The sequence below is a fragment of the Dioscorea cayenensis genome, chromosome 8 (genome assembly GCF_009730915.1).
Source record: "Dioscorea cayenensis subsp. rotundata cultivar TDr96_F1 chromosome 8, TDr96_F1_v2_PseudoChromosome.rev07_lg8_w22 25.fasta, whole genome shotgun sequence".
Classification (NCBI taxonomy): domain Eukaryota; kingdom Viridiplantae; phylum Streptophyta; class Magnoliopsida; order Dioscoreales; family Dioscoreaceae; genus Dioscorea; species Dioscorea cayenensis.
Window position 1 is genome coordinate 10,796,855 of NC_052478.1, and position 13,159 is coordinate 10,810,013.

Consider the following 13,159-nt stretch of genomic DNA (forward strand, 5'->3'; position numbering starts at 1 on the left):
TTCAAATATAAAAGCCAACAAGACCTTACTCAAGCAATATAGTATATATATATATATATAGGTAATTTCCTAGTAAAATTATGCTTAATCAATCGCATTCACAAACTTTGATGATTTAATTTCCCTGAACGTTAATCCTCTTCTAGCTCCTTGCCTCGAGCCAAAGCTTCACCTCCTTGCCAAAGCACAACAAAACACCAACAAGATTTAGCTAAAATAAATCAAACAATGAAACCCTAAGTCTCTTTAACAAATAACCCTAAATTAATTCTAGGGTTGGCACAAAGCTAGGTCTAAAGGTTACCAATGAATTCCTAAGGGTTTGAGCTTCACTCTAATCCAAAAAAATTAAAGAAACAACTAAAGCTTATCGGTGCTTCTAGGAATGGGGGTGGGGCGGGGAATCCCCGTTCCCCGCGGCCCCCGCGGGGATTCCCCAAAAAATATAATATATATTTTTAATATATTTATTAAAAATTATTTCAACATTAACATAATATTATATATATATATAATCAATAAATATTTATTTATTAATATTTTTAGTTATTATTATGGAACTCACAATTATTTCATACAACTTATTAACTATTTAAATTTATATATTTTATTAAAACATATTTATTTAATAAAATCTTAAATTATTTTAATAAAAATTATTATATAATATATCTACAAAAATTTAAATTCAAACTTCTAATTTTTCAAATTTCTAATATTCACAAAAAAACTAATTATTTATTTAATTTAAATGAATTGGATAATTAGATAATTGTCTAGATTTTTTTATTCAAATATCCATGTGTTGCTACATATAAGAGAAATCTGACATATTATTAGATCTTCAATTTTTTATTAATCATTGGATTCTAAAGTTATATTCTCTCGAAAACTATCTCACATGATGAAATTACGGATGTGAGAATTAAGATAATTTTTTTATAGAGAATGTGTGTTCATATCAAATTGTTAAATTAACTTTATATATATTTCGATGTCGGGCTTTTCATAAAATATAACAAATATTGTAATTTTTACTTTTATGCGAAATGTGATTATAGCAAAAAAATTTTTGTTCACTATAAAAATTTTTTTCACTACAAAAACGCTAAACGACCAACCAACCATTTGATGGCAAATCTCATGTATAATAATCCATCATTAAATATTTTTTTAATAGTTTCGATTTAAGTGATTTTTATGTTTAAAAATCCAAAAAAATTACGTACCTTCTCCTCTCCAAAAATCATTCAACAAAAACATCTAATCGATTTAAATATATCAATTGAATAGATACTTATAAAATTATTATTATTATTAAAAAATATGATCAATTAAAAACATACAATTTTAATTCTGAAATTATTTATGTTAAAAAATAAATATTATTAGTTTCTAAACTATTTTCTTTTTTCTTTCTTACAAACCCATCATTTTAATGAAAGTAAATTAACCCGGGTTTGGTTGGGTTTTATTTTATTTTATTTGTATACATCACATTAATGAGAAAAAAGAATGGATGGTTTGACTGTAAACAAACATGACTTTTAAGATATATACCTACAGTTTTCCATATAAATCAAATTTTAATTATTTTTATATTAAGAAAATCTTAAATCACAGCTTATTCTAATCCGAACTAAATAATATTTTAAATATTTTAAAATATTAATGACAAAAATGATGGTGTTTAAAATATTAAGAGCATATTTTTTATATATAAAACGGGAACAAAGTCCAAACACACTCAAATTATGCAAACTCCGGGGAATGATACTTCATTAATGTTTTCATCCAAAAACACCTTGATAGCATCAGGAGGTTAAGTAAAGATGGATATTATTTTAAACATATTAAGGTGCAAAGTTTTTTAAATATATATTTTTTTAATGAATTAGATCCGTATAAAGTTTTCACTAATATGTCTTTTTAATATGAAAAAAATAGTGTTTGGTTAAAAAAAATTACACATGGCCTAATCTAAATTTTTTGGACAAAAACCTCAAAATAAAAGTGTAATTCAAGTGATAGTCATAAGAAACAATAACAACATAATAAATTAATATAGCTCAATTCATTAAAAGCCCTAAAAAATCAAAAGGACTTATCTTGCAATCAGATAAGCAATTAAGCAAAGGCCCAACATTATCCCCAGGGCCCAGTAGAATCCAGCAATCCAATTATCCAAACCGCAATACGCAGTGAGAGGCTTAGAGAGGTCGGAGACGAGGACGGAATCAACGACCTTGGCCTCATCCTTGCGGATCTAGGGGTTTATCATTCCTTGGGCTCGCACCAGCACCGCCATTCTTCGGGTTCCCTGCCGCTGCGGCTGCAGCTGCTATTGTCTCGATCTGAGGACCTCTGCTACTCTGTAGTAGCCCAAACTTGGCTTCATCCCAACCACGATCGAAGACGCCATTGCCATTGGATTCCCTCTCAAGAAAGGTATTCTCAAGAGAGGTGATGTGTTCAGTGTTTTAAGTCATGGCTTTTGTTTGTCGGTTTTATATTGATTGTGTTGATGCAGGTATTAAGTGTGAGATTAGTTGTTGCGATTGGTCGGAAGGGAGGCCAAAGCAAGGTCACTTGCAAGAGTCCACTCGTGAGAAGAGGTGTAGTTTTCCTTTCTCTATTTTGGTATTCATTGAATGGTCATTTTATGTAGTCTCAAATATATTCATTGTAAGAAGAAAAAACAGAACTTGGTAAACATTCCAACCAATACTTATGATTGGAATTAATTAAGAAACAACCTTTGGAGTTGGACCTGCTGGGCATATGCTGATTGGCTGCTTACTTATTTTCCTATGAGATTAGAGATGATGTTGTTCGATAAATTGTTTAGACCAGATAAATGCCCTGCTCTTGGGTTGTATAGGACATAGTATGGTGATATTAAGTCATAGCAGAACTGATGTTGTCTTTAAACAAATAAATATATCCTCATTTAGTTATAACACTTTTGTTTGTTTAATTCATGTCCATTTGTTTGTTTAGCTAAAAAATATTATAACACTTTTAATTATGCAAACCTTGAATTAATATGTTATTTATTTCAATTGATAGGTAAAAAATGGCCGACAATGCTACTCAATCCATGCAAAATAATGAGTCACTAATGCATAGTGCTACACAATCTACAACAAGAGAAGAAATTCAAGAAAATGCCTCGACTACAGTTGGATCAATACCTTCTACATGCCAAAAGACCCAAGATGAAGAATTAATTTTGAGTGGCAAACGAGGGTTAAAATCGGAAGTATGGAATCACTACAAAAGACAAAAGATTGATGACAAGTGGAAAGCGATATGCAATTATTGTGGGAAAAAACTTGGAGGAGACACAAAAAATGGAACAAAACATTTACATGATCACTACGCTATATGCCCACGAAGGAAAGGACAAGATATAAGACAATCATTGTTGAAATCTAATGTCGATGTTGGTGGCAAGCGGTCACTTGGAACTTATGTTTATGATCAAGAACTTGCGAGGAAGAAGATGGCTACAATGACTATCATGCATGAGTATCCTCTAAAAATGGTGGAGCATGTTGGATTTCGAGATTTTCTTAGTTCTATTCAACCATTGTTCAAGCCCATTTCTAGAAGTACATTAAGAAGTGATATAATGAAGATTTTTGAGCATGAGAAATCAAGAATAATGAAATTTTTTGATCAAAGTCGGAGTAGATTTGCAATAACTACAGACATGTGGACTTCCAATCAAAGGCGTGGATTCATGGTTGTCACTGCACATTACATAGACGATGAGTGGATTTTGAGAAATCGAATTATAAGGTAATAATCATTGTCATTTATAATTTCAAAAATAATATGTTCTTTGTTAATTGCATTCTTTAATTATCTTTAAATGATTTTCATAAATAGGTTCATTTATGTGCCATGTCCACATACTTCTTCAGTTTTGTGTGAAGTACTTGTGAATTGTTTGATGGATTGGAATCTAGATAACAAGTTATCTACATTGACTTTGGATAATTGTTCTACAAATGATTTGCTTGTGAGCTTGATTGTGAATAAATTGTCAAGTAGCAATCTTTGGATGGATGGAAAATACTTGCATATGCGTTGTTGTGCACACATCTTGAATTTGGTTGTTAAAGATGGGCTAGATGTGATTAATGATGCAATTGAAAATATTCGTGATAGTGTTGCATTTTGGGTTGCTACACCCAAAAGAATTGAGAAGTTTGAAGAAATTGTGCACCAATTGAAAATGAATTTCACTAAAAAGTTGGTCTTAGATTGTAAGACAAGGTGGAATTCAACTTTTTTGATGCTTAATGTTGCCATTGGCTATAAGGATGCTTTCAAATGCTTGAAACAACGAGAATCTCTTTATACATGTTGTCCATCAGATGAAGAATGGGAAAAGGCTAAGGAGATTTGTGAAAGATTGAAGATATTTCACAGTGTGACCGAATTGTTTTCAGGGACCAAGTATCCTACAGCAAACCTATATTTTCCTAAGATTTGTCAAATTAGCATTGCTTTGGCAAAATGGGTTAGTTGTGTTATTGACTATATTGAATTAATGGCATTGAGAATGAAGTCAAAATTTGAAAAGTATTGGAACAAAATTCATGGTATTATAGGTGTGGCAATTGTTTTGGACCCAAGATTCAAGTTGATGTTGTTGGAAATGTATTTTCCCATTATATATGGTGAGAATAAAGCAAAAGATGAAATTCAAAAAATTCAAACTCTTTGTTATGATTTGGTAGGAGAATATTCTTCTAAAGCAAATTTGAATGAATCAAGTGAGTTTGTGGATAATTCTTCACAACTATTGCCCAATGATGATGATGCGGAATTTATCAATAATTATCAATTGTTTGTTGCTACTTGTGGGTGTCAAATGAAGAATGTGAAGTCAGAGTTGGACAATTATTTGGAAGAGTCTATATTGCCAATGAAAGCCGATTTTGATATTTTGAGTTGGTGGAATAATACATTGAAGTATCCTACTTTACAATTAATTGCAAGAGATATTTTGGCAATTCCCGTGTCTACCGTAGCTTCGGAATCGGCTTTTAGCACGAGTGGGAGATTCATAAATCCACATCGTAGTAGACTTCACCCAAACACAATAGAGGCGTTGATGTGTACACAAGATTGGTTGAAAGGTATTATTAATATTATTACATGAATTTATTTCTATTAAGTTAATGTTATTTGTGAAAAAAAAAATTGCTTGTTTATTTATGTATTTCTTTATTTTTGAAGATTCATGTTTATGGTCAACAATTCAAGCTATTTGTTCTACATTTGATGAAGAGGAGGATGAGAATGATGAGGTAAATATGATTTAATTTTATAAAATTTTATCTTTAATCTTGATGTTATTTATAATCTTATTATATATTTACAATTTTGTTTATTATTGAAGGGGGAGTTATCATATCAAGATGCTAGTGGTAGTGGAATTGGATTCTCAATATAAATAATTTGGAGAAAGAACAAAGAAGAAACAAATTGATGGAAGCATGAAATTATTGTGCTAGTTTTGCATTATGAATTTTATTTAATGGATTTGTAATTTTAATTTAGTTTTAAACTTTATGTTATTTGTACCTTAATGTTGTTGTTTCATCAAACATTATATTATGACTTGTTAGGAGAAATATTTTGTGTGAATTTTTATTTTATATATAATGTGCGTATGTTGTAAAAAAAAAACTTTGGTTGAGAATTTTTATTTTATTTCATCATACATTATATTTTTTATTTTCAATTGTATATAGCATCTTTAGCATGTGTAACATAAATGCATTAGAAAATAGAAATATTATAGTTATTTATAGAAAATTTTTATATTAATGTTTTGGGCGGGGCGGGGATTCCCCGTGGGGTGGGGATCCCCGCGGGGGAGTGAGCGGGGGAGGATTTTTCCCCGCGGGGAATTTTACCCGGGGAATCCCTGCCCCGCCCCATCCCCATTCCTAGGTGCTTCAGTAAACTTAGGAATGCTATAGTAAAACTGGCCCTTATATAAAAATTTTCTCCAGATTTACAATACCTAACCAAGAAATTTCTTTAAAATCAATCACACAAATGAATAACAAAGACATTGGCTTCGATTTGAGCCTACAAACAACCAATCCATGGCGTATTTCTAGGTTTTCAAAGATTTTTAAAAGCAAAAAAAATACGAGAGAAATACGGAAGAGAAAAACCATGGATCAAAGCCTTACCGAATTCAGGAGTAAGAGAGGAAGAAGTTTGGTGTTTTGATTTGCCAGTGATGGTTGCCTGATAAATTCTCTAGGGTTTTGGTGCTCGAACGAAAGTAACAAAGAAAGAGGAAGAAGGAAAGAAGAAAGAATTAATGAAGAATTCGTGCTGCTACAATAACAGGCTACTACAGTGTTGGGCTAAAAAAACTACATTGCTTGGCTGATTATAGGTACAGTAAAAAAACTGGTTATAGCTACAGTAAAAAAACTGATCATAACTGCCTTTTCTTTCTTCTGTTTCTTTATTTTTATATGTTGTTTAATTGTTTGCCCACCGGTACAATGAACCCACAAAGCTTTGTGCTTAACTTTTTCTAGCACTGGCCTCTTTGACAAGTGTTCCCTGTAATGCTCTATCCTCTCGTTGACCTTCCTTTGTTTGCCCATTCCCTAAATTGTTGACCAATAACCATAGTCCACCAACTACGGACCTCAGACCTCAGTCCTCACTCTTCATTCTCCTAAATCTCCTCCTCTTTAGAATCCAACAAGCGGCACTCTGGCGTCACCGGCAACTCGACAAATGTCAAGAATCAAAACCCACATGCATTTGTGATTCAACATGACATGACAAGTTTTGCCAAGGCTCAAGGGGGACTGAAGCGCTGAAGTGCAAACTATGCAGTGAAGAGGGGAAGGGGGGAAGGGGGGCTTCTTTCTTTGGCAAACTCTGGTTAGGCTAGCATGACATAAACTTTTCCGACGGCAAAAGGGACTGAAGCCCCTACTCGTCCCCCTCTTGGTTCCGCCACTACATGCAATCTCAAACTTACCCCTAAAAAAAAAATGTGGGCTTTGAACAACTGCCAACAATTTCTAAAAGATTTTAAAAATTGAGACTTGTTTTAATCATTAAATTAATCTTCCAATTTTTTTCATCAAGAGAGAATCCTCCAACTTGACTTTTAAAAGATTCTCTCTTAGTCCATATCTTTGATGAATTATATATTGTCTCTCTTCTAATCACACTACTTTCACTTCTGGTAGATTATGTGTTGTGTTTTTTTTTTTAGTGTTTTTTTTAACCATTCTCCTATATTTCTCTTTTTCATTGTTATTTTACACTCTCTCCTATGTTTTTCTTTAGTGCCCTATAACCATCGTTTTATTTTCAAATAACTTGATGATTTATCTATTTTTTCCATAAATAAATAAATAAGTAAATAACCTCTGTTAAAGATATACATAGAAACGTTGGTTATGAGGGATACAATTAATATTTATTAACATAAATAATTTTTAAAATTAAAGCTTAGCCACCAGCTTGTACGTTTACTTGGTTATCTAATTAACACAACTTCGTGCAATGGAAAAATATTCAAAATCCATTTCTAGAAAGAAAAATTACCAAGGGAACAAGTGTCTCTTGATCCCCTCGCGGAGCCATGCAGTTCCATTGATGCCAATAATCAAACCAACCTACCTACCTACACCAAATGCTAATGTATTGCACTACTTAACAATTTTAACATCGCACAAAATGAAACAATCACCCTCTCTCTCTCTCTCTCTCTCTCTCTCTAAAAAGAACAGAATTTTAGGACATCTATTTTGGCACACTGCTCCAAACCAATCTCAAGATAAAATTCTAGTAGAACAGTACTGATCCATTAGTTGATTATTTATTTCTCATGACACAACCTAAATACTTAAAATAGTACAACAATAGTACAATAAAAGCACACACTAGCAAGTGCTTATTACTTAACAATACACACACACACACACACTAAAACCAGCCATCCAAACACAAACAAACAAACAAGAAAAACTCCTTCAAACTCTTCTAAGTATAACGAGCACCAGTAGTCCCGGTAGTCCCAGTAGTGGTTGTAGTGCCGGCGGTGTGGCCGGCGGTGGGTTGGTGATGCCCAATAGCTATTCCACTCATCCCACTAGGGTAGCCAGAGACAGCACCAGTCCTAGTCTGCTCCTTCTCCGCCCGGTTCCTCTCTTGCTGCGCCCTCTTCTCCTCCTCCGCCACCGCCTTCCTCTCCTCCTTCCTTTCCTCCGCTGCCTCCTTCTCCACCGGATTCCTTGTTGTCATCTTGGCCACCTACACCCCATTCATAACCAAATAAATAATAACCAACAAATATATATATATATATACTCAAACCCTAACCCTAATTTATGATTTTCTTACATTTTCTTGCACAGTGGCCTTAGTTTTCTCCATGCCGGCCTTGGCTGAAGCTGCTGCGTTCTCAGCCTTCTCCTTTACAGAAGCCATGGCATTCTTTCCAGTTTGCATCTTCTCTAAGGATTTTTCTTTGTTTTGGATGTGTTTGAGTTTGAATTTGAGTTTGAGGAAACCCTAAACAAATGTGGAGTTTATATAGCTAGATAATATTAAGGAACAGATATGGGACACGTGTAGGTCAATCAAGCATTTGCATGACATTAGGGGTTTACGTGGCTAAAGACGTGGTAATAGTTAAAGCGGTTCAACCGTTATCGTTTGGCTTTCAGCGGTCTTTTTTGCGACAAGTGGAGCATAGAGATTTGATGGACTGATGTATGTGTAAGGCTGCGATTCGTTTGATGGAGATTAGACTGATGAGTTCGGTCCATGGCCTTTAGAGGTGAGCAAAATCGGGTACCCGATCCGATTTTTAAAACCAGGTATCTGATTTTTCGGATCGACAAAAACTTAACCTGTATCTGATCCGGTTTAAACTGGGTACCCGATTTTCAGTACCAGTACTGAAAATCAGGTACCCAGTTTAAACCAAATCGGATATACGGATCTGAATTTAAGTTTTATTTACTCCATGAATTTGATTTATATAACAACATAACATAAAGAAAACAAATATGAAAAACTTACAACTTAGCATTAAACTCTTATATTATTCTTTGACACAACAAAAGTCATAACAAAAATAATAAAGAGTTTTATAAAAAATTAAACATTACAAAAAAAAGAATTCAAATAACTTCTGAAGCATCAAACGTCTCATCAATAATGATCATTAGTTGCTAGAGAGAAAAGATTTGAATGAAGACTAGAGACTAGAGACAATAGACGGGGTAATGGCTATCGGTGAATGGGAGGTTGCTAGAGAGAAAAGATTTGAATGAAGACTAGAGACTAGAGACAATAGACGGGGTAATGGCTATCGGTGAATGGGAGGCAAAGGTTTGAAATTTTTTCTTTTTTATTTTTAACCCTATACAATTTATATATATATATATATATATGAGTATATATACTCTTTAAGTTATTTGATTAGGCATTTGGATATTTTTTATTTTTGATCCTTATAAAATTTAAATTTATTAATGACATATTATATATATATAACTTTTCAAGGGTTGAGATGAGGGATTTGGTTTTTATATACTTTTTAGACCATATAAAATTTAAAATTATTATATATAATAAAAATTAAAAACCGGATCGAATTCGAATACCCGATTTTTAATTTCTCTCGACTCGGATCCGACCCGGTTTGCATCTAAAAAATTTGGATCGGGTACCCAAAAAATTATGGTCAATAAATCGGATATCAGATCGGATCATTGGATCCGGAGTTTTTTACTTACCCCTAATGGACTTCAGGTGTTATAAGGACTTTTATAAAATATGGAAAATTTCAAGGGTATATGTGCAACAAAACACTTTTTTGAGTTTTTCTTTCACATATACACCTTCAAAGAAAATGGACAAAATTAAGGCACAGTAACAAGTAGTGTTTTAAAATTTAGGTTAATGATTTTACACACTAAAAAGAGTTTTAGCCTATCAGTACTGGCTCTATTGTGAAAAATAAAATTTAAGTTTTGTTGAACATAATGATGATAATGAGTTTTCAGTTGTAAGTATAGGATTGCCATCCAACACCCACATCATCAGATGTAGTCTTCTTGTTTTTATTAAAGAAAAACATAATTTTTTTACTTTAAATATTAATATAAATATATTTTGAAATGTAATTTTTGTAACTGCATTTTAATCCAAAGGACTGATGTAAATTATTAAAAGAATGAACCTTTCAAAATTTTTCATAAATCTTTCTATTTACATAAAGAGTCTATATTTTATAATGTTTGTGTAGATGGTTTTGCAGGGATGTGCATACATATATAACTTTTTCTAAAATAGGGCATTTTTGGGGTTTCTTTTATATTAATGTGAATAACTTAATATTGGTTTTCCACTAATTAATTAAGCTCACATTTTTTTTTACAATGGTTATTTGTAAATATTTTTTTGTAAGTTACACTTGTTTAAGAATTAAGTATACGTAAATAAAACAAACACATGTCTCACATGCGTCAATTCTAAAAATGAAAAATTGCCTTTGCGCTACTATTTCAATTGGTTACAAATAATATGGGTTTTAAATTTCTTCTATATATCATGATTTCTTAATAAAACTAATTAATTTCTAAAATACATTTTTTACTTGATGAGGGGTAAGTTTTCATTTTTGAATATTTCATGTACATGAGGGAATTTGGGTTGCAGTGCAAGTTTCATGATTTTTTTTAATTAATAAATTAATACTATGGGAAGATTTTTTTCTTCCAATGGATATACAAAAGAAAAATATTTTGATTTGATTAAACAAATTAATCTTATTTACTATTTAAAATAGATTAGTGATATATGTTATATATTTCATAATATTAGAAATATGTATATTTTAAATCTCTTATGTTACCCTGAACGTAAAGTAAAAATTTGAAATTAACAATAATATAAAAATTCAAATATCAAATTAAAAAACTTTTAATTTAAGAAAATAAAGAAAATAGCTTATTAAAAAATAGTAATTATTACCGCCTAAATAGAACATGGAACTCTACCCGCAATACTAGAGGTTGGGTGATTATGTTGTTAGATTTCATCAAACTTAATTACAACATCTATGTCGTATATTATATGCGGAAGCAGGATCACTTACCTCCAGTCATAGCAAATTGTTGAAGACGACGAGAGCTTGGAGTCTACGCTTGAAGTAACTAGGGACTCTTCCACCGATGGAGCTAGGCAGTGGCGGAACTAGGATTAACTCTACTTAAAACTTAAGTAGCCCATTATCCAAAGTGCTAGTTAGGGTTAACTTAGGACTCATATTAGATAAAGTCATGGACCACTTTATGTAGTTTAAATTTAGATTAGATTAATATCATCATGAAGTTAATTCAGAATAGAACTCAAACTAACATTCTTCCACTTGGTCCAACTTTATTATAGGTAACTTAATATTCATTCACATCAACCCATAAAACCATATGTCTACATCAAAGAAATAAATTACACGAATCATGGCGGTAAGTCATCATTATAACTGAGTATTACCTTCCATGCATCACGATACAATCTCTCTTTAATGCAAAACCTATATATGCCATTTTATCATAATGAATAAGCCAGATGCTTATTCAAATCCAACACACGCAAACTAATAATGCATAAACTTAATAATTGTCATTTTCAAACTTAATGTATATGCTTAAAAAGAAGACAAATAAATAAATAAATAAATGTTTAAGAGTTCAATACTAAAGTGATATTAATTGTTCATAGAGAATAACCAAACCCATATGTTCAACATGATCTCTAAACAACTTCGGTGAGATTCCTTTCGTCAAAGGATCTGCAATCATCAACTCTTTGCTAATGTGTTGAATGGTTACTTCACCGGCATTCACGCGTTCCTTTCATGCCAAATACTTAATGTCGATGTGTTTACTTCGACTACCACTCTTATTATTCTTAGAGAAAAAAACACAGCAACAGAATTATCACAATACATCCTTAATGGCTTAGATATAAAATCAATAATTCTAAGCCCTGATATGAAACTCCTCAACCAAATACCCTGGGAACTCACCTCGAAACATGAAACAAACTATGCTTCCATAGTGGAAGTAGCAACCAAAGTGTGTTTTGAACTCCTCCATGAGATAGCACCACCAGCCAACATGAAAATGTAATCGGATGCTGATCTCCATAGTCAAGACAGCCAGCATAATCTGAATCTGAGTACTCAATGACCTCCAAGTCATCTGATCTTCTGTATGTAAGCTTATACTCCTTCGTACCATGAAGGTACCTGATTACTTTCTTTGCAGCTTTCCAGTAGTAAATCCCTGGATTACTTTGATATCTTCCCAACATCCCCATAGCATACTCAATGTCCGGTCTCATACAAACCTGAGCATACATAAGGCTTCCAATGGTTAAAGCATACGGGATATTTTCCATCTGTTTCTTTTCCAAGTTATTTGTAGGACACTGGTCCAAGTTAAACTTGTCACCTCTCACAATAGGCGCAACACTAGGCGAACAATTTTTTATCCCGAATCTCTCAAGAAATTTATTAATATAGGCTTCCTGAGACAAATCCAAAACACCATGGGATCTGTCTCTATGTATCTTAATGGCAATGATATAAGATGCCTAGCTCGTCCATATCTTTCATATCAAAATTTTTAGAGAGAAATCGTTTCACCTCATACATCATACCCTTATCATTGGTTGCAAGCAAAATATCATTAACATATAGGACTAAAAAGCAAAACTTACTCCCACTGTCTTTATAGTATATGCATTGATCCTTATAGTATATGCATTGATTAATGTTCTCAACAAAACCGAATGTTGAGACAACATCGTGAAACTTCAAATACCACTGTCGGGACGCTTATTTCATCCCGTATATAGATTTCTTAGGCTTGCAAATCAAGCTTTCACCTCCAATAGAGAAGAAAAGCCGTTTTCACATCCATCGGATGAACTCCAAGTCAAAATGAGTAACTAATGCCATAATAATACAAAATGATTCCTTTTTCAAAATAGGAGAAAAAGTCTCACTATAGTTGATGCCCTCTTTTTGAGTAAATCCTTTAGCAATCAATCTAGCTTTGTAACGCTCAATGTT

At 32.4% G+C, this 13,159-nt stretch overlaps 1 protein-coding gene across 1 annotated transcript; it reads right to left on the minus strand.

Moving 5' to 3' along the window:
• Window positions 1–7,839: 7,839 nt before the first annotated feature.
• Window positions 7,840–8,565, minus strand: LOC120267915 (11 kDa late embryogenesis abundant protein-like). Its single transcript, XM_039275591.1, has 2 exons — window positions 8,410–8,565; window positions 7,840–8,319 (listed from the first exon to the last, which is right to left on the minus strand). The coding sequence occupies exons 1-2, from the start codon at window positions 8,515–8,517 to the stop codon at window positions 8,050–8,052; spliced, it is 378 nt and encodes a 125-aa protein (XP_039131525.1). The 5' UTR covers window positions 8,518–8,565; the 3' UTR covers window positions 7,840–8,049.
• Between the last annotated feature and the right edge of the window lie 4,594 nt (window positions 8,566–13,159).

Excerpts from the sequence above, each read along its gene's own strand:
- LOC120267915 (XM_039275591.1), bottom strand. The coding sequence starts at position 8,517 with ATGCAAACTGGAAAGAATGCCATGGCTTCTGTAAAGGAGAAGGCTGAG. Across the intron at positions 8,320-8,409 it reads AGGCCACTGTGCAAGAAAAT|GTGGCCAAGATGACAACAAG; the intron begins GTAAGAAAATCA and ends AATGGGGTGTAG.